Source organism: Hyla sarda, chromosome 1 (assembly GCF_029499605.1).
Source record: "Hyla sarda isolate aHylSar1 chromosome 1, aHylSar1.hap1, whole genome shotgun sequence".
Lineage (NCBI taxonomy): Eukaryota > Metazoa > Chordata > Amphibia > Anura > Hylidae > Hyla > Hyla sarda.
Genome location: NC_079189.1, coordinates 434,269,830 through 434,291,758, shown reverse-complemented (window position 1 = coordinate 434,291,758; position 21,929 = coordinate 434,269,830). Strand labels below are relative to the sequence as shown.

General features: G+C 41.2%; 1 protein-coding gene across 1 annotated transcript; it reads right to left on the bottom strand.

The window, feature by feature from the left end:
* Positions 1-2,218: 2,218 nt before the first annotated feature.
* Positions 2,219-19,659, bottom strand: ADORA2A (adenosine A2a receptor). The gene is made up of 3 exons (XM_056552309.1): positions 19,532-19,659; positions 15,280-15,838; positions 2,219-3,179 (listed from the first exon to the last, which is right to left on the bottom strand). Exons 2-3 carry the CDS (start codon positions 15,621-15,623, stop codon positions 2,369-2,371), a joined length of 1,155 nt encoding a protein of 384 aa, XP_056408284.1. The 5' UTR covers positions 15,624-15,838; positions 19,532-19,659; the 3' UTR covers positions 2,219-2,368.
* Between the last annotated feature and the right edge of the window lie 2,270 nt (positions 19,660-21,929).

Sequence of the window (21,929 nt, the reverse complement as noted above, 5' to 3'; positions counted from 1 at the left end):
ATAGTGTATTAAGCATCTTAATTCACTCCCCAGATTCTGATAATGAGGGATTATCTCTCTCTCGCTCTCTCTCTCGCTCTCTCTCTCTCTCTCTCTCTCTCTCTCTCTCTCTCTCTCTCTCTCTCTCTCTCTCTCTCTCTCTCTCTATATATATATATATATATATATATAGGAGAGTTTTTTTTTACTTGGGTAGAGGAGCAGTTGCCCATAGCGACCTATCAGATTCCAGCTTTCATTGTTTAGAGGCCTTTTTAAAAATGAAAGAAGCAATATGATTGGTTGCTTTGGACAACTTCACCACTCTTCCTCTACACAAGTTTGGACACATCTCTCCCAGAGTGTTTTCTTCAAGTAGCATTTTTGGGCATAATTTTGGAGAACTTCTTTAACATTTTATACATGTGGGGTTTTAGTTGATCTTTTATTATTATTTCTGTGTTGTAAATATGCAAAATACTCATTTCATTTCCAGTGCTGCAAGAGTGAGCACTTGTATTATATGTTGCACTTCTTAAACGAGTTTAAGGGGTTATCCAGCATTTTGCTAAAATTCATATCCTACTGGGGGCGGGAAAAAAATAACAAAAAATTGTTATTGTCTTCTTCCTGCTTTCAAGACAAGTGCTTGGTTCAGGACCTACCCACTCAGCCATTGCTGGTCAATACTGGGCACCTCTGCTGGAAGCAGAAAGAGGACAGAAGATAGGAGGTATAAATGAAGCCAAATGGAGGGTGCAGGTGACTAGGGCTGGGTAAGTATATATATATTTTTTTAAAATTTTTTCCCACCCAGCAGGATATGACACTGGATCGCCCCTTTTACAAAAGGGATGTAAAGTCTGCTTTTTTACCCAGAAACAACTATACTTTTATAAGATGTGAGGTTTTATGGCTCAGTCTCATTAATTTGAATAGGATCAGCTGCAGCATAAGGGCCGATATTGCCCCATATAATAGACCCAGCAATCAGCCAACAAATATACAAACTATTGTTCATTGGCTTTTTGCATGCCTAAAAATCATTGTTAGTTATCCAGTATAAACATCGGATGTGCAGCTGACAATGATGTAAGTGAAATTATCCATCGACTGTTCATGTGCCGCTGCCTGCATAATAATTGATCTGTGTAAAAGGTTCCTTTAGTGAGAAATGCTTTATTAGACATGTAGGCATCATCACCCTGTGGGGCACTATTACTGTGTGTTACACAAAGGGGGCAATATGAAAATGTGTGACACACAAACTCTATTACTGTGTAGTCATACTAAGGTAGCATCTTTACTGTGTAGTCATACTAAGGTAGCATCTTTTCTGTGTCCTGGACAAAGAAGGGCAATATTATTGTGTAAGGGGCACTATGACAATGTTGGGAACTATTACAATGTGAGGGTGTGGGGGACTATTACTGTGCAGCAAGCTCTATAGTGGGCACTGTTACTGCTTAGGGCACAAAAGAGGCTTTAGTATTTTGTGCAGCAAAAATAAGGGCATTATTACTGTGTGGGCATTATTTTCCATTATTATTAGAGAGGGCACTATCTGTTGGCCATTATTTATCAAGTAGGACATTAGGGTTCTACCTCTTACTGTTCTTTGAAAGCTTGGAGGTCTACTACAGTAGCAGACAAAGCCCATGTTGTCATACTGTTTCTGGAAGTTAAAAGCATACAATTTTTTCTAATTCCATACAACAAACTAAGTGGGAACCTGTCACATTAAAAATGCCATTGAATCTGCAGACATCATGTTATAGAACATTAAGAGCTGAGCTCATTTGACTAAAGGTGTCCATACACCCACTTCAGCAGGTTTGACCGTCTGTCTAAATAGTAGGGTGGCCTTCTGTCTCTCCCCCAACAGGTGATGATGAGAGAAGGGTTGGGCATGTTGGATTTCAACTGCCCGACCCTATTGTTCAGGAAGAGATAAGAGGCGGCTGACCCCTCCTCTCTCCACACATGAACATTAAGCCATGACAAAAGTTCAAGTGTATGGGGAGGTTGTGAGAGATAGCTATCAGCCAATCTAACCTTTAGCCGACAGCTACTGAAAGCTATTTTCCTTCTATAAGCCATACAATCTTTAGTTACCAGTAAGCATAATGGCAAGCAGAAATTCTGGAAAGATATTCCAGAATAGTGTGTATTTTTAGACTAATAGACATTTTTTAATGCACAAATCTGTACCTGCTTGTAAGAACATCATATGATCGGGGCAAAAACTACATACACTTAGCAAATTAGTTTAATAAATAAATGAGTGTCAAACATATCTAAGCAATAAAAAGTCAACATAATCTTCACTTTGAGAAGCCCACCATTGTCTCTGTTCATAACAAGTAAATGTTTATGTTCAAAGTAAATTTCAAGACTGTATCAGCTTTTCTGTCTGTTGGTTTTCTGGTTCTTGAATTGTTGTCCGGTCAACATTTTCCCCAGTAGGATACCCATTGTGATTCCAGGCTTCTTTCAACTTACAGCTACTCCCATTGATTTCTGTGCAGCCATTGAAACTAATCCGATTTGTTCCATCAGCTCCATATGATAAGGACTTGCCACTAGCTGTACGTGTTTGAGAAGACTGTACTCGACCAAAGATATGCTGGCGCAAGATCTTCCGAAATGTATGGCGGAACTCACGTATGCGGTAGGCATAGATTAATGGATTCACCACTGAGTTAGCATGTGAAAATAGAATGGCAAAGTACATAAGTAAAAGAGGGGGACGCATACAGGCCTTACAGAAAAGAGTAAAGCAGTTAATGATGTGTAGGGGCAACCAACAAATGGCAAACAGGCCCACAATAATAGCTAAAGATTTGGCTGCATGAACTTCTCGCTGTAATGTTGACCGTGAACGATCACCACATGTCACTTTTAACTCAGTCTGTTTTAGTTGGCGCCGGGCTGCCATGAAGATTCTCAAATAAATGCCCAACATGAGCAGTAGTGGCACCAACACACATGCAAAAAAATTATAATATACCATATAATCCATAGTCACAACATTTTCAAATAGGCACTCTAACATGGGAGTGGTGCATAGAGATGAGTTTTCTGCTTTGAAATCCTTCCTGTTCCAGCCTAGCATTGGAGTAAGACCAATAACAAAGGACAGCAGCCAGCAGACAGCAATGATCACGTTGGCTCTTCGACTGGTTACCAGACTGTTATATCTGAGAAGAGAAAAGACATATAACTAAAAAAGGGGGAACAGAAAAAGTACAGCAGAAAAAGAATAGTGGCAAAGTCGGCACCGGCAATGCAAACTGGAATGTCCGAATGGAAGGAGGGGAGGTTAATGACCCAGCATATGTGTATCAATGGTGCTGCACATATATAAGTACAAATGACTATAGTAACAAGATGCAGGAAAAACGGAGCACTCACACTGCTGTAGATGGTCTTCAAGCTGTATTCACGGAGGGCTCGGCATGAGGACCCTTTGCAGGAAGGCTAGAAGGAATAGGAGGGTAGCTCAGACAGCGGCCATGGTCCCGTATCGCGCCAAAGGGCGCTTCGTCATCCGGCCTGACGAAGCGCCCTTTGGCGCGATACGGGACCGTGGCCGCCATCTAAACTTCCCCCCTATTCCATCTAGCCTTCCTGCAAAGGGTCCTCATGCCGAGCCCTCCGTGAATACAGCTTGAAGACCATCTACAGCAGTGTGAGTGCTCCGTTTTTCCTGCATCTTCTTGTTACTATAGACATATACCTAAAGCAATTCTAGAAAAAAAAAATTAGCATCAGGCTACATAACATTACATTTTAGGTACAACTACAAAAAACAGATGTGGAAAAAATTATATTATAAGACAAAATGGGAGACAAAATTGGATATTATAAGACGAAATGGATGTCAGGTCAGAGAGGGGAGACAACCTGGGAATTCTGCTTGCCTGCTGCAGAAATGGCAAAATCTTCCCATCCGTGGGATAACAGCTGGAAGACTTCTGTTTCCATGCTGAGGTGACAGTGTCTAAGAGTAGACAAAAACATGGAAACTAACATCTGGTATGTAGTCACTAGGGACCTTCAAAAACATAGACTTTACCCTAGCCACAATTGCTCCAGATCTCTCTCTTGCTACAAATGCACTTTAGGCTTTCTAGACAAGGTAATGTAGCTATCATAAATAATTCAAATATTTTTTCTAAAAAGATTAGTCAATTGCCTATAACACATATGTTTGGAAGACCCAGCAAACACAACGCATACAATATATCCCAGTCAAGTGACATCTATTTCCTAATACCATTGGATAGACTAACCATGTATGTTTATTTAAACAGTTGGAAAGGGACAAACCATTGTTAGACCCCCTCTGCCAGTAGTTCATATCCTGTGGGAACAAAGGATCAGGGGGATGTTGAAATCCAACATGCTTCATCAATGTTTACCACAATGACAGACAGAAGAGTGTATCCAGACTGCCCCTTACACATTCAATGTCTGTGGATCTATATAAAATACTTCAGATTGGCCATCTAAATAGCCATTTTATTGAATCCTGATGAAAACAGAACCAAGTTTCGGAAAGCAGTGCACATATAAAGAAAAATGTACAACATTTATATGTATAGTGGGTAAGTAGTAAGTGTTGCATGGTTGGTTACATAAAGCAGCAGGTCATAAAGCAGAATATATTTTTTTTAAAAATGTCCTGATGGGAAATGTATAGAAGGCACGTGTAGCCAGCACTCATATGACCTACAGTCCTAGCTGTAAAGGCAAATGAAGTGTATTATTCAGAATTACGTGGTTGTAAAAAGCAATAGAGTGAGTTATATGGAAAAGTTATTGGACAATTACACCAGTTACATCATCATAAAACTGGGATCAAAAGGCTATATATAGAACTTGTATACATGATATATATATATATATATATATATATATATATAGCAACCATAAAGTATTTACAAGAAACTATATGCAGCTATATTGCACATTTATATAGCATAAATATATTGGATGGGGAGAGTAAAAAAAAAAAAAAAAAAACATACATGACACTGAATATAGGGCAAGAGTTAGAAAGTCCCAGGAATGATATACTAAAGCCATCCAATAATATATCAGAAACAATACATAGGCCCAGATTTATCAAAGAATGTCTACGGCAGAGCTATTTTCCCACATTTATTTGGGTGGTGGGTTTGACTAGTGTGCATCTTATTTATCAAGAAGGTGCAGCAGGATGATGAATTTTGCGCAGCTTTGCTGTGGTGGGGAAAGCTCTACCACATACACTTTTTCTAGACACTTGTGAGGGAGGGAAGTAGACACTTTCCTGGGTCCTGAATTTGGCAGGTTTGGTGTTTTTACTTAATTTCACAGAGCTGCCGGGACATTTTTACTTGCATTTTAGACGCTACAATCAAATTTGATTGCGGTGTCTAAGATGTTAAAGCCGGGCATCACCGTGATCAGTCATGTCTGGCATTAGAGATGGGTCCTGGTGGCAGATAGCCGCCAGGACCACCCAGCTATGACCTGCCCTCAGCTCCTGAGCGCGTCATAGAAGGTGAGTGGGACGCTGTTGTCCACAAGAGGTTAAAGGTTGAATTGCAGAAGGTAAAAGTGATTCTCATGCCTACTGGTAGGTGGTGTAGCTTTGCGCCTTAAAAAGTACCTTTGCGCACAAAATAGCGAATTTAACAAAAGTCGCAAATGATAAATACGTGACCACTGCATGGTCAAAAATAAAAAGTTCTACAGGTAGGCAAAAAGAGTAAAACTGCCTGAATCAAAAGACACATAAAAGTCGCTAAATATGCTGCTTGCGCCTGAACTGTGCCAAAACATAGATAAAAAATACTCTAAAAGCAATGATAAATCTCCCACATAGAGCCTGCTTTTTAATGTAAAACCCCAGCAAAATGTAAAGCCAGTAAATATATATTATACAGGGTGTATCATAGAGGGTGGTGCCGAAGTGAAAGGTCTGTGGTTAAAGAAACATCAGTGGTAAATGGCGGGTGACTGAAAATCTAAGCTAAATGGGTTTTGTTGCTCATAGCAACCAATCACAGCACAGCTTTCAATTTTAAAATGTGCTTACATAGTGTGACATAAGATGGAGACTTCAAAGAAAAGGCTTTACGGGGTCTATTGTGACAGTACAGCTAAATTTTCTGAATAAATTTGGTAAATGTGCTCTGCATAGAAACTGCATTTTGCATTGGATGAAGCAATTCGAAACCACAGGGTGATTATGCCTCGGAAAAAGGTCGGGCAACCCAAAGACTTCGGAGGAGACAGTGAATGGGATTAAACCATGCACAAGTATAAACCTTGAAAGATGACCTGATTTAGTAGTATGAATCTATAGATGCCACAAACCATGGTATGTCCTATGTTACCAAAATATATGTGTTGTAAGCCATACAGATTACATCTTTTGGAAATGAAACCAGACGACAACCTGAAACGCCAAGACATTTGCATTGACTTACAAGGCTGATTGGAAGAGGATGAATTTGCTGACAGGCTGGTGTTCTGCAGTGAGGCTTCCTTTTATCTCAGTGGCAAGGTTAATCGCCACAACATTAGGGACTTACCTGTTCTGTGCAATAAGCAGGCACAAGGTCTACAGACCCTTTTTTTGCCATGGATATGGTCTCTGGTCAATCCTACCTGGACATGTTAAAGAAAAACTGACAGCCTGTTCAAATGCCCTAAACCCAATACACTGGGTTATAGTGCGGGTTAATAGCATTAAAACGAGGGGTCACTTACAGAAATGGGTACTGCAGATTCAAAGGTCTGCCTCTCGGTGGCTGCATTGCTACAGCACTTCTGTGCAAAATAGAGTTGGGGAGCCAGCTTGCCGAGCTTCCCTGCCTCCTCAGATGCATAAAAAACAACATAGAAGTGACCTAATAGAAGACATTGGTCAAAGGAAATTTAGGATGTACATTACATCATCATATATTTAACAAGTATCGGATCACATTTTTAAATAGATATTGCGCCATAATATGCTGCTCTGCTTAAAGGAAACCTGTTATCACTTTCATGCTGCCTGAACTATTTGTCATTGGGGTGGTCCCACGTTGCTTCCACCTGTTCTGCCAGCCTTGATTGGTAGATCTCTTTCTATCTGTCAATCAAGGTTGGTGGGGCAGGGAGAAGCCATTGGGGACTGCTTCGATGACTCATGGTTAGGCAGCATGAAAATGAAAAGAGGTTCCTTTTAAAAAAATATATTGTGCCATTTGGTTAATAGCAGTAATAAACAAATAGAGCTATGAGATCAATGTAGGGTTTATTTAAAAAAAAAAGTGACATTTTGTTTTGCCTTTTTCTGCCTTTCTCACCATTGACTTGATGGCTGTTGGCTATGGTAGCATAACTATCTATAAGCTAAACGGCACAATATTTTTGCACCATTTACTCAGCAAAACTTAGCAGATTTGTATGTGTGGTGACAGATCCACTTTTGCGTTAAGTAGTCACATCAGCTATCTCGTCCTTAAAGGAAAACTGTCACTTGTTTTCTCCCGCACTATCTACAGGTGGTACTGGTGGATAGTGCGGGAGACGCTGATTAAAATGACTGTAACTGGCACGGGCGGGGCTTTGGCACTTAACTGGCACTGACATCAGCGCCGCTTATGAATATTCATCCCCCCTCCCTCCAGTTCTCCCTCTCTTTGCCACTCCCAACTGGAGGGAGGGGGATGAATATTTATAAGCGGTGCTGACATCAGTGCCAGTTAAGCGCCAAAGCCCCGCCCGTGCCAGTTACAGTCATTTTAATCAGCGTCTCCCGCACTATCCACCAGTACCACCTGTAGATAGTGCGGGAGAAAACAAGTGACAGTTTTCCTTTAAGGACGAGATAGCCCGTGCCAGTTACAGGAAGATTTCAACAGATAATAAAACTACAATTGCGGGAGAACGGCGGCGCAGATCCGGACAAGGAAGGGCTCATTTTAATCAGCGTCTCCCGCACTATCCACCAGTACCTGTGGATAGTGTGGGAGAAAACAAGTGACAGTTTTCCATTTAACCCCTTAAGGACCAGGCCATTTTACACCTTAGGACCAGAGCGTTTTTTGAACATCTGACCACTGTCACTTTAAACATTAATAACTCTGGAATGCTTTTAGTTATCATTCTGATTCTGAGATTGTTTTTTCGTGACATATTCTACTTTAACATGGTGGTAAATTTTTGTGGTAACTTGCATCCTTTCTTGGTGAAAAATCCCAAAATTTTATGAAAAAATTGAAAATTTGGCATTTTTCTAACTTTGAAGCTCTCTGCTTGTAAGGAAAATGGATATTCCAAATATTTTTTTTTTTATTCCCATTTCCAATATGTCTACTTTATGTTTGCATCATAAAATTGACGTGTTTTTACTTTTGAAAGACACCAGAGGGCTTCAAAGTTCAGCAGCAATTTTCCAATTTTTCACAAAATTGGAAAATTGCAAGACCCCATTATAAAAACTGCACCCCCCAAAGTATTCAAAATGACATTCAGTCAGCGTTTTAACCCTTTAGGTATTTCACAGGAATAGCAGCAAATTGAAGGAGAAAATTCACAATCTTCATTTTTTACACTTGCATGTTCTTGTAGACCCAAGTTTTTGAATTTTTACAAGGGGTAAAAGGAGAAAATTTATACTTGTATGTGTAACCCAATTTCTCTCGAGTAAGCACATACCTCATATGTCTATGTAAATTGTTCGGCGGGCGCAGGAGAGGGCTCAGAAGTGAAGGAGCGACAAGGGGATTTTGAAGAGTACGTTTTTCTGAAATGGTTTTTGGGGGGGCATGTTGCATTTAGGAAGCCCCTATGGTGCCAAAACAGCAAAAAAAAAACACATGACATACCATTTTGGAAACTAGACCCCTTGGGGAACGTAACAAGGAATAAAGTGAGCCTTAATACCCCACAGGGGTTTCACGACTTTTGCATATGTAAAAAAAAATAAAAAATTTTCACTAAAATGTGTGTTTCCCCCCAAATTTCACATTTTTGCAAGTGTTAATAGCAGAAAATACCCCCCAAAATTTGTAACCCCATCTCTTCTGAGTATGGAGGTACCCCATAAAATTACCTGAAGTGCACTACGGGCGAACTACAATGCTCAGAAGAGAAGGAGTCATATTTGGCTTTTTGAGAGCAAATTTTGTTCGGGGGCATGTCGCATTTAGGAAGCCACTATGGTGCCAGGACAGCAAAAAAAAAAACACATGGCATACTATTTCGGAAACTACATCCCTCAAGGAATATAACAAGGCGTACAGTGAGTCTTAACACCCCACAGGTGTTTGATAAATATTCATGAAGTGGGATGTGAAAATGAAAAATTGGATTTTTTTACACTAAAATGCTGGGGTTACCCCAAATTTTTCATTTTCACAAGTGGTAAAAAGAGAAAATGTCACCGTAAGTTTGTAAATACATTTCTTTGGAGTAAGGACATACCTCAAGTCTGGGCGTAAACAGCTTGCACACTGGTCTGAGAGGAGCAGGTCGCATTCAGGGGCCTTGAGCTTCTGCGTTAAGGCCTATGGAGCCAGAACAGTGGGACCCCCCCTCAAGGGGCATTACATGGGGTAAATAACTGGGGTACACTAAATAACTAAAATGGGATACAGTGGGACATAAAATTATAAAACAGGTTATGTTCCCAGAATGATGACCCAGAGCATAGCCAAAACTAAAAAATATGCCCGCCCCCAACCCTATGCTCTGAATCATCATTCTGGGAATGTGACGTGTGTGGCCTAACCTGTTGCCTCAAATGCGCACCCCCCTCAGGTGGAGAGAGAGCGCTGCGCATTTGAGGCAACAAAAAAAGTCCCCGATGATAGTGACTCAGTGACCCATGACCCAGAGAAAAAAATACCCCCAGAGGTCTTATCAGTTTGTTTGTTTTAGATTCGTTTTTTTGGGGCAATTTAGTGGTTTTATGGTGTTAAAATTTGGAATGTACTCTGGACTTGGTATATTTGGGTCAAATTATGCAAAATTAAAATGAAAAGGGAAAATTTAGTACTGCATGGAAGTGTGATACTCCCTGAAGCAGTTTTTAATGCAGAGGCCCGGATGATCGGGGCAAATGTCACATTGAGTGGTGGTGTCCTTCCGAATCCCCCTCCTGTTACACACTCTGCATTTTTTCTGGGATCGTCCCTTCTTTCCAGTGTGGGGGACTTCACCTGGAAAGTGTTGGCCTGGGACGATCCTGGCACCTATAACTCCAGTTCCTTGGGAAGTCCGGCCTGCTCTTTCCCGGTCGCCAAAGATCAGGATCTTTAGGACTTCTTCTTGGAACTGGAGGAATGTCCCTGTGTTGCCAGCGTACTGGGACAGTACAAAAGTGTTGTACATGGCAACCTGTACCAAGTAGACCGCAACTTTTTTGTACCATACCAGTGTTTTCCGCATGGCCATGTATGGCTTGAGGACTTGATCAGATAGATCAACTCCCCCCATATACCGTTTGTAGTCCAGAATACAATAGGGCTTGAGGACCGGTGTTGTGGTACCTCGCACAGGGACAGGTGAGCTGCCGTTACCATGAATAGTGGTCAGCATACGGACATCCCTCTTATCCTTATACCTGACCAACAACAGGTTTTCATGGGTAAGGGCACGGGACTCACCCTTGGGCATAGGTGTCTGCAGAAAATTTAGAGGGAGGCCCCTCTAGTTTTTCCGTACGGTCCCACAAGCGGACGTGGATCTGGCGGCAAGGGATGTGAACAGAAGGATGCTGGTATAAAAGTTGTCCACGTACACGTGGTAACCCTTATCCAGCAAAGGGTGCACAAGCTCCCAAACGATTTTCCCGCTAACACCCAGAGTGGGGGAACAATCTGGGGGTTCAATACGGGAATCTCGTCCCTCATACACTCTAAACTTGAGAGTGTATCGGGAGGTACTCTCACAAAGTTTATAGAGCTTCACGCCATACCGCGCCCGCTTCAAGGGAATATACTGGCAGAAGATGAGTCTCCCCTTAAAACTGATAAGAGACTCATCAACCAAGAGGTCCCTACGTAGGGCTCTAAAAAATTTGGCCCCAAAGTGATCGATGACCGGCCTCATAGGTCATAGGTGGGATCACCTCAGGGTGGACATGCCTCATTATCTGCATAATGGAGGCATTTCCGAATGGCCTCGAACCGCCTCTGTGCCATGACCATACTGTAAAGCGGGGTCTGGTAGAAGATGTCCCCGCTCCAGTACTGTCTGACACTTGGTTTTTTGACCAGGCCCGTATGCAGCAAGAGGCCCCAAAATGTCCTCATCTCTGCTGTATCAATGGCGTACCATTCATTGGGCCTGGCCAAAACAGAATCAGGGTGGTGGGCGATGAACTGCCTGGCGTACAGATTCGTCTGCTCCACCATGTGATTGACAAAACTGTCACTGAAAAAATAACTGAAATAGTCAATTTCAGTGAATCCAGAATTGTCAATCCGGATTTCGGAGTCGCCAACAAACTCCGGAACCCGTGGCTGATAAGCCTCTGGGGGTCTCCAGACAAGTTCACCGGAAGGGGGCTCCGGTAAACTTGTCTGGGGGGTCAGACTCCTAGTACGAGCAGCCTCACCACTCGCACTAGTGCCGACCACTGGGCCACTATCATAGGGGGTGCGTGGCCTCGCCTGGCGGCGTCTCCGCCGCCGTATAGCTGACTCATCATCAGTACTAGATGATGAGGAGGACGATGAAGAACACAGGAATGTAGGATCTTAATCGGCATCACAGACAGATTCGGAGTCGAAGGCAAGAAAAGCGTATGCCTCTGCTACCGAAAATGCCTGGCGAGCCATCGCCTTTTTTCTACGGTGGTGGGGGGCGGGGGGTTGGTGTCGGGGGTGGTGTGTGTGTGTGGGGGGGGGGGTGAGTATGTAGTGTGTGTGATTGGTGTAACTGTAACTGTATGGGGGGGGGGAAAAAGCGCTGCGGCCAAAAATAAAAAAAATGGGGGGCCAAATGCAGCGCCCTGAATCCCTAATATAGCCCGGGTCACACTAAAAAAATTGTGGCGGACCCTTTAGATCCTATTAGGGAGTCAGGGGGGGAAAATTTTTTACACTTTTTTTTTTTACTTTACTGGTTAACCCTACCTGTCCCTGGGGCTGTACTCTCTCCCTGCTCTAAGGGGGGTCTTCCTCTGTGAGGGGCTCCGATCTTCACAGAGGGGGGGGTCCCTGGCTCCTTCTCACAGCTCTGGCCGCTGAATGAACTCAGGGAGCAAGCAGAGCCGCGAGAAGGGGCCGTTAACCCCTCCCCTGCCGGCTGCTATTGGCCGGATGATCGTCCGGCCAATAGCAGCGATCCTGGGGGGGTGAGGAAATTGCCACCTCCCCATAGATACAGAGGGTGATAGGGGGTGTATCCTACACCCCCGATCACCTTGTGTCTCCAGGTCAGCGGGTCACACGTGACCCGCATCACCGGAATAGCCGAAAATCGCAAGTGTGAATTCACTTGCGATTTTCGGCGATCGCCTACATGGGGGGGGTCTGATGACCCCCCTGGGCATTGGCGCGGGGTGCCTGCTGATCGATATCAGCAGTCACCCCAGTCCGGTCCCCGCCCGGCGCGTGTCAGGGACCGAAATTCCCACGGGCGTACAGGTACGCCCTTGGTCCTTAAGTACCAGGGAGCAAAGGCGTACCTGTACGCCCTTGGTCCTTAAGGGGTTAAAGGAGTACTCTGGTGGAAAACTTTTTTTTTAAAATCAACTGGTGCCAGAAAGTTAAACAGATTTGTAAATTACTTCTGTTAAAAATTTTTAATCCTTCCACTACTTATTAGCTGAATACTACAGAGGAAATTATTTTCTTTTTGGAACACAGTGCTTTCTGCTGACATCATGACCACAGTGCTCTCTGCTGACATTTCTGTCCATTTAAGGAACTGTCCAGAGCAGCATATGTTTGCTATGGGGATTTTCTCCTACTCTGGACAGTTCCTAAAATGGACAGAGATGTCAGCAGAGAGCACTGTGCTCATGATGTCAGCAGAGAGCTCTGTGTTCCAAAAAGAAAATAATTACCTCTGTAGTATTCAGCAGCTAATAAGCACTGGAAGGATTAAGATTGTTTAACCCCTTAAGGACGCAGGACGTAAATGTACGTCCTGGTGAGGTGGTACTTAACACACCAGGACGTACATTTACGTCCTAAGCATAACCGCGGGCATCGGAGCGATGCCCGTGTCATGCGCGGCTGATCCCGGCTGCTGATCGCAGCCAGGGACCCGCCGGCAATGGCCGACGCCCGCGATCTCGCGGGCGTCCGCCATTAACCCCTCAGGTGCCGGGATCAATACAGATCCCGGCATCTGCGGCAGTTCGCGATTAAAATGAACGATCGGATCGCCCGCAGCGCTGCTGCGGGGATCCGATCATTCATAACGCCGCACGGAGGTCCCCTCACCTTCCTCCGTACGGCTCCCGGCGTCTCCTGCTCTGGTCTGTGATCGAGCAGACCAGAGCAGGAGATGACCGATAATACTGATCTGTTCTATGTCCTATACATAGAACAGATCAGTATTAGCAATCATGGTATTGCTATGAATAGTCCCCTATGGGGACTATTCAAGTGTAAAAAAAAATGTAAAAAAATGTAAAAGTAAAAAAAAAGTGAAAAATCCCCTCCCCCAATAAAAAAGTAAAACGTCCGTTTTTTCCTATTTTACCCCCAAAAAGCGTAAAAAACATTTTTTATAGACATATTTGGTATCGCCGCGTGCGTAAATGTCCGAACTATTAAAATAAAATGTTAATGATCCCGTACGGTGAACGGCGTGAACGAAAAAAAATTTTAAAAGTCCAAAATTCCTACTTTTTTAATACATTTTATAAAAAAAAAAATTATAAAAAATGTATTAAAAGTTTTTTATATGCAAATGTGGTATCAAAAAAAAGTACAGATCATGGCACAAAAAATGAGCCCCCATACCGCCGCTTATACGGAAAAATAAAAAGTTATAGGTCATCAAAATAAAGGGATTATAAACGTACTAATTTGGTTAAAAAGTTTGTGATTTTTTTTAAGCGCAACAATAATATAAAAGTATATAATAATGGGTATCATTTTAATCGTATTGACCCTCAGAATAAAGAACACACGTCATTTTTACCAGAAATTGTACGGCGTGAAAACAAAACCTTCCAAAATTAGCAAAATTGCGTTTTTTGTTTTAATTTCCCCACAAAAATAGTGTTTTTTGGTTGCGCCATACATTTTATGATATAATGAGTGATGTCATTACAAAGGAAAACTGGTCGTGCAAAAAACAAGCCCTCATACTAGTCTGTGGATGAAAATATAAAAGAGTTATGATTTTTAGAAGGCGAGGAGGAAAAAATGAAAACGTAAAAATTAAATTGTCTGAGTCCTTAAGGCCAAAATGGGCTGAGTCCTTAAGGGGTTAATAGAAGTAATTTACAAATAAGTTAAACTTTCTGGCACCAGTTTATTGAAAAAAAAAAAAAAGTTTTCCACCGGAGTACCCCTTTAAACCAGAGAAAGGTAAGTAGATTGCAAAATGATTTAAAAAAAAAAAAAAAGAAAAAAACTATAAAATAGCAAACACAAGTATAGGGTTATGTTCACACTGCCTTCAAAGGTTATGTTTGGAGCCCGCTTCACTAGTTCTATTAGATTTGCCTGGAAGAATAGTGCAGCATGCAGGGATATTCTTTCCTCAAAATGATGAACACCAAAACGAAACCTGACAGACCCCATATATACCTTAGTAAGTAAAGTCCATCGGGCTTGGTGTTGTCGTTTGACGGGTATGACACTGCCGTCATGGTTTCCATTACAATAGAAATCACGACGGTTGGGTGAACAGAACCTTAATGCAAAAGGTATTCCCTTTTGTCAAGTTGCTAAGATATCTACTTTAGTTGTACCTTGGTAACATTTATTTCTGGGTTGAAACCAATATATACACACGAGAGTGGAATGTATGACAGCAGAACTAGGCAGATTTCTATACAGCCATCCTCTTAGGGGGCAGCCATAACAGTCAGCATATTGGTTGTATTGTCCAGAAAAAGATTTAATTAAGAAATACCAGAAAAAGATATTTGACAAAAAATGGCATCTCAAGGACTGTGGTTTTTATTTATTTATTTATTTAAGGAGAGGGAGGGGTGTTTAGGTTTTCTTACTAGATCGAAACATTGCCAAATAAGATGCACCAAACTTACAATATCATGTAAATTGGGAGCATATTGTATATTTTATTTACATGAATCTAAAAAAAATTCTAAAGTTTCCTTACCTGAGTGGAATGCGAATAGCAATGTAGCGGTCTGCAGCTATTGCCAGAAGACTAAATATGGAACTCTGCGTCAGCACCAAAACGAAGCAAGCGATAAAGAGACAAGCATGGAAAGTAGCACAAAATCCAGTGCTAATCGCAATAGCAAATGGGATAGCAAGTACCCCCACAGCTATATCTGCTGCAGCCAGGGATACCACGAAATAATTGGTTGCATTCTGTAAGTTGCTGTTAATGTACACAGCCCAGCACACCAGGACGTTGCCAAGAATGGCCAAAATGGCAATGACCACCTCTAGAACTATGTAAATCAGGTCCTCTGTTTCGAACACCCCTTTTAACATGGTGATGTTGGCATGGAGTAGAGAAGTGCTGGTGCCTCATCAGTCATTTCTACAGTAGCTCGCTTTCTTTGGAGAATAGTGGTGGTACTCCAAGCATTGGCCAGCTTTATCTTGTATCAGCAACTTAACTCTGGGAGCTTCTAGGACCATCTTTAAACAAAATCCACAGGCAGTCCATACTGGTTATGTATGTACAATGCAGCAGATGCAAATTCCTGCCAGAGAAAAGATTACAGTTAGCGATCTACTCCAAAAATACTCCACCAGCATTATAGTGCACAAGACATTAACATCATCTTTATATTAGTAAGTATATTAACTTCATAAGTATATTAACTGGTCAAAGAACATTTGGCAATGTAATTTAATATTAAGTATATAAATGCATCACACATGGCAATGGAAACAGGAACTAAATGTATTAATAAATCAATAACACAATGTTATTGGAGTTGCATCTGCCAGGTCTAGTAATTTGCAAATGGTTACTAAAAAGTGGGAGAAGCAGTATATCAGGTCATGAATGGTAGAAGTGTTAAAGGGGTACTCCAGTGGAAAACTTTTTTTTTTTAAATCAACTGGGGCCAGATAGTTAAACAGATTTGTAAATTACTTCTATTTAAAAATCGTAATCCTTCCAGTACTTATCAGCTGCTGTATGCTCCACAGGAAGTTCTTTTATTTTTGAATTTCTTTTCTGTCTGACCACAGTGCTCTCTGCTGACACCTCTGTCCATGTCACGAACAGTCCGGAGAAAGATAGATTTTCTATGGGGTCAGACAGAAAGGAAACTTAAAAAAAAGAACTTCCTGTGGAGCATACAGCAGCTGATAAGTATTGGAAGAATTAAGATTTTTAAACAGAAGCAATTTACATATCTGTTTAACTTTCTGGCACCAGAGTACCCCTTAACATCGCAGGACATAAATGTGCATCCAGGTGCGGTGGTACATAATGCACCAGGACGTACATGACCGCAAGCATCGGACCGATGCTCGGGTCATGCGCGGCAGGTCCTGGCTGCTATCAGTAGCCAGGGACCTGTCAATAACGGCGCACATCAGCGATCGAGCTGATGTGAGCCATTAACCCCTCAGATGATGTGATCGATACAGATCACGGCATCTGCGGCAGTGCGGTCACTAAAATGCGGTGCTGCCGGGGGATCCCCTCTGGCCGTCTCCAGGGGTCTTCTGCTCTGGTATGAGATTGAGCTAACCAAAGCAGAAGATGACCACTAACACTGATCAGTGCTATGCCCTATACATAGCACTGAACAGTATTAGCAATTAAGTGATTGCTATGGATAGTCCCCTATGGGGTCTATTAAAGTGTAAAAATAAAATAAAAAAAAAGTATAAAAAAAAGTACAAATATGTGAAAAATCCCCTCCCCCAATAAAAATGTAAATTGTCCCTTTTTCCCATTTTACCCCAAGAAGTATAAAAAAAATGAATAAATATATTTGGTATCGCCGCTTGCATAAATATCCGAACTATTAAAATATAATGTTAATGATCCCATACGGTGAACGAAGTGAACGTAAAAAAAAAAAAAATTGCTGCTTTTTTTGTTACATTTTATTCCCCTTAAAAAATTGATAAAAAATGTATTAAAACTTTTATATATCTGCAAATGTGGTATCAATAAAAAAAAAGTACAGATCACGGTGCAAAAAATTTACTCTCATACCGCCGCTTATACGGAAAAATGAAAACCTCATAGGTCAGCAAAATAGAGGGATTTTAAACTTACTAATTTGATTAAAAGTTTGCGATTTTTTTAAAGCGGTACAATAATAGAAAAGTATGTCATCATGGGTATCATTTTAATCATATTGACCCATAAAATAAAGGATATATGCAATTTTTACCGTAAATTGTACAGCGTGAAAACGAAACCTTGCAAAATTGGCAAAATTGCTGTTTTCTTTTCAATTTCCTCACACAAATAGTATTTTTTTGGTTGCGCCATACATTTTATGACAAAATGAGTGATGTCATTACAAAGGACAACTGGTTGCGCAAAAAACAAGCCCTCATACTCATTTATGGATGAAAATATAAAAGTTATGATTTTTAGGAGGCGTGGAGGAAAAATCAAAAACTTAAAAATAAAATTTGCTGAGTCCTTCAGGCCACAATGGGCTGAGTCCTTAAGGTGTTAAGGTGACCACCAGGGGTTAAGGCACCAACATCAGTGACCTCCAAATGTGTTTAGGGGTGTACTGGGTATTCTCCAATGGCAAAAAGAAGGGGAAAGAAGGTCCAGACATGCTGATATTTATGGTGATAAACCGTTGCCAGAGGTTTGTGCCAGCAGCTTACTCCCCATTGAGAACTCACATGCCCATTCTCCAAAACCAAGTGTGGAAAATGTGGCCACTTTGAGGTTGATTTCACACACACACACACACAGCATTTTTTTTTCTTTTTTTGTGAGCTATTTTGTGCAGCAAGATGTTTTATCAAAAATAATTTTTGGGGGGTTTTGATAGCTTTCCCTGTGGGTTTTTGGGGGGTCTTTAGCACTTTTTTTTATATATAAATGCAGCAGGTTCTAGGTATGGTGCTGTGCTTTTCCCATAGACTTTTCTATTAGTACACAGTAAAAGAAAATTCTGCCAAATATCCTTGTGAAAAATGCTGTAATAAACATTTGGAATTAATGATTATTTTTCCAAGAAAAATAATGAAGAAGGAGGGTGTGTGTGTGAATCCAGCCTAAGGGTGGTGTTTTCATGTTCAAGCTCCTGCTAGTCTTACGCATACATTATCAGTATAAACCACTCATACACCCACAGCTATGTGACAGGTGCACAATACAGATATACTATGAGAAAGCAAAGGCCCATGGGTAACAAAAATATATCGCTTCACCCAGAGTCCAGTGACGTCAACAATGACACATCCAACCCTCAATACACAGGTAGACTCTACACAACTATATAAACACCCTACATTAACTACTGTATCTAGTCAAGAAATAGATAAAACAACAACAACAATGGACTGGGTTAAACATTTTTCTCCTTTATTAGGAATTTAAACAAGACTAACTGTAATGTATTCCCTTCTAAACAGGTCGTCCATTTTCTTCTCTATAGCCAGTGCCTGTAATAATTAGGTAGAATAGGCTTTCGCATATAGATGCCTTGCAGTCAGGGGTGCCTAAGCAACACCAGCCTCACCCACTAAACCCAAGATGAGCCCTCTGCTTGTGGTGTAAAGTTTACCTGGCTAGAAGTTGATACAAGCAGGGCTGATTCTGCTCATGTCTATAGTTTATAGGGTATCTGTATATATATTTTATTGTGTTGTTATATTTATTATGCTAGGCTATGAATTGTAGATTCTCTGTATGTACAGTAACATATTAGGCTTTAATGTCCAGTGCTATGGAAGATGCTAACACCACAAAAATGAATAGTACCAGTGATGAGATCACAATGTAAAGATTACTCAGAAAACTAAACTTATATTTTATATACGCATATTTTCCTAAAATAAAAATGAACTACAGTACAAGTTTCTTATCAGTCTAAAGCTAGAACATTCAGCTCTCCATTACCCTACAACCCCAAACATGTTTCTACTTTCATCAAACTTCTGATTCCTGCTCTGCCAGCACTGGATCGCGATTACAATCTTCTTTACCACAATGATATTGTAATAATAATATTAGAATAGAATGTTATGACAATGAAGATATAACCATCACTATACATTGTCTTGGAGACATTCTGTCCATATCAGCCTGGAGCATAAGTACCTGGTCTATATCTACAGCTACTCTGTGACTCTTCCACAGACAAGCCTTTATGTTTAATACTAAAAGTATAATAAAAAAATAAAAAAAACATGCACTGTATTCCACCATGTAACATGCAACAAGCAGCTTCTCCTACCTTGCTGGCAAATGCTTGCTCCTACTCTCCCTAGTATGAAGTAATAGGATATGTCTGTAGAGTCAGTCTCATGAACTCATCATTTTCTTAGCTCTCCTCACTGCTGGCTTTCCCCAAAGTGCTGTGTGTCTCTCCACCTCCCATACTCTGACTCCCTCCACCCCCCCCCCCCCCTCCTAGCTCCCTCCCGCCCTTGTCACATTGTCTCTCCTGCCAGTCATTCTCACACACTCTTGCTCAATTGCACATATGCAAATTCAATTTCCTAACTGCATATTTTCAGCTCAGACTTAAAAAAAGCACCAAACATGCACTTTTATCTTGCTTTGACAGGTCTCTTGCAGTCTTGTGTTTCCTACATTGATCATATATAAGTCAGTATTTTCACAATATTTGACGTATTTAGTTTTTCACATGCTTTTATACACATAATCGTAAAAAAAAAAATGTGATGGATAAAATGAAATACGACGCAAAAATGACTGCAGTGCGAACCTGCCCTAAGGCTGGGTTCACACATATTATTACAGTCAGTATGTTCATCAGTATTTTTAGCCAAAACCTAGTGGAGTGAAAAACTGTAATGGAAAGATTTGCACCTTTTTTGTGTTTTGGAGCCACTCATGGTTTTGGCTAAACATATTGTCAGGATGTGGTAGCCCTTCTGGGTGTCCCTCCTGGTGGTCTAGGGGAGGTGTGTGTGGCCATCAGGTTCCTCACCTCCCTGCAACCCCTGGGCATCTTGGCTTCGGTTGAGATGCCATCAGTATACGGCTCCTCGGCCGATACCTTGGTTAACGCCTAGGTTGAAGCCAGGGGCATTTGTGGCCCCTTAGTAGCTTCGGCGAAAAGGGGCATCGAACCTGGATCCTTGCAGGTGCCTTCTGGCCCGGAGGTGAAGGGTAGGTTTGTTGGGGGCCTCTCTCCTGTTGGAGAAGGGCTTAGCAGTAGACCGCATCCTTTGTGCACTTTTTTTAGTGTGACACATTTGCACTTTTTCTTGCACTTTGGGTGATAGAGAGCACTTGCCTCGGCTCTTAAAAATAAAAAATTTATCTGAATACTGAGAACTAAAAGAGTGAAAGCAGCCCTACTCTATGTAAATGCTCATGACTGCTTTTGTAGTCTATCAGTCCGGCAACAACCAATACATGATTCATAAAGAGAACAGAAACAGCCCCCACAACACTCACAAACCATTTAGGTTACACTAGAATTTCTTTTCCTCCTACATGTGCTATATAATGCTTGCCATATATGAGTAGTGTAGGGGAAATATTGATAACCTAAAGCCAGGGATGTAGGAACCCCCACAGATCTTGGGGGACAGCATTTTTAAATAGGTGTGAAATGTGAAGGTGAAGCCACAAAAAGGGAGGGGACAATGGTAGGGGACAAAAGGAGCAGAGGCATCCAATGCATGATGTTACAAAATTGAGCTTTAGGCTCACATATGGAGACTTAAAACAAAATGCATAAAAAAATAAAAAGTTTTTAAAAATGTGAATAAGCCTCTCCCCCAAAATAAAATTAAATCACCCCCTTTTCCCACTTAAAAAACAAAAAATGTGAAAAAATAAATAAACATATTCACATCACATTCCAATAAAATGGAATAAAACATGATCAAAAAGTCACAAATAGCCCTCATTCAACCTCGACTATAATAAAAGACAAGCATAAGAGCATGGATATCGTTTTATTTGTATTGAACCACAGAATAAAGACAACATATCAGTTTGACCTTAAAGTGCAGTGCATAAAAGCAAAGCCTTTTTGCCCAAAAGTAGCAAAATGTATGGTTTTTTTTTCAATCCCTCCAAAATAAAACAACTCATTTTTGTTTCAACGTACAATTTATGGTAAAATAAAAGGTGTCATTACAAAGTACAATTGGTCAAACAAAAAACAAGCCCTCATATGGCTCTGTGGATGGAAAATAAAAGAGTTATGTCTTTTACAAGGATAGGAGGAAAAAAAAACAAAAAAATTAAAATTGGCTTTGTCCTCAAGGGAAAAATGGGAAGTGTCCCTTAGGGGTTAAAAAAATAGGCCCAGGCTACCTGCTTACAAAAAAAATAAAATAAAAATTACTTACCTCCCTCGCCTTCCTGCAGCCTCCGGTATTGTCCATGCTTCACTTACCAGTGCTGGGAATCAACATGTGACATCCAATCCGCTCAGCCAGTCACTGGCCATAGTGGTAGTCTGCCTCACCCAATGTGACAAACTGAGCACCACTACAACCATGCTAAATAACAGAAGACTATATTGAAGGGTTTTGGTTATCCCTACTACAAAAGAGTTCATCATTCCCTATCACAAAAACAGTATCTTAGGTTGGTTCAAGTGAAATAATATATCCCATCCTGATCCTTAGAGCCATAAATGCCACTGA

Excerpts from the sequence above, each read along its gene's own strand:
- ADORA2A (XM_056552309.1), bottom strand. The coding sequence starts at position 15,623 with ATGTTAAAAGGGGTGTTCGAAACAGAGGACCTGATTTACATAGTTCTA. Across the intron at positions 3,180-15,279 it reads GCTATTCGCATTCCACTCAG|ATATAACAGTCTGGTAACCA; the intron begins GTAAGGAAACTT and ends TTCTCTTCTCAG.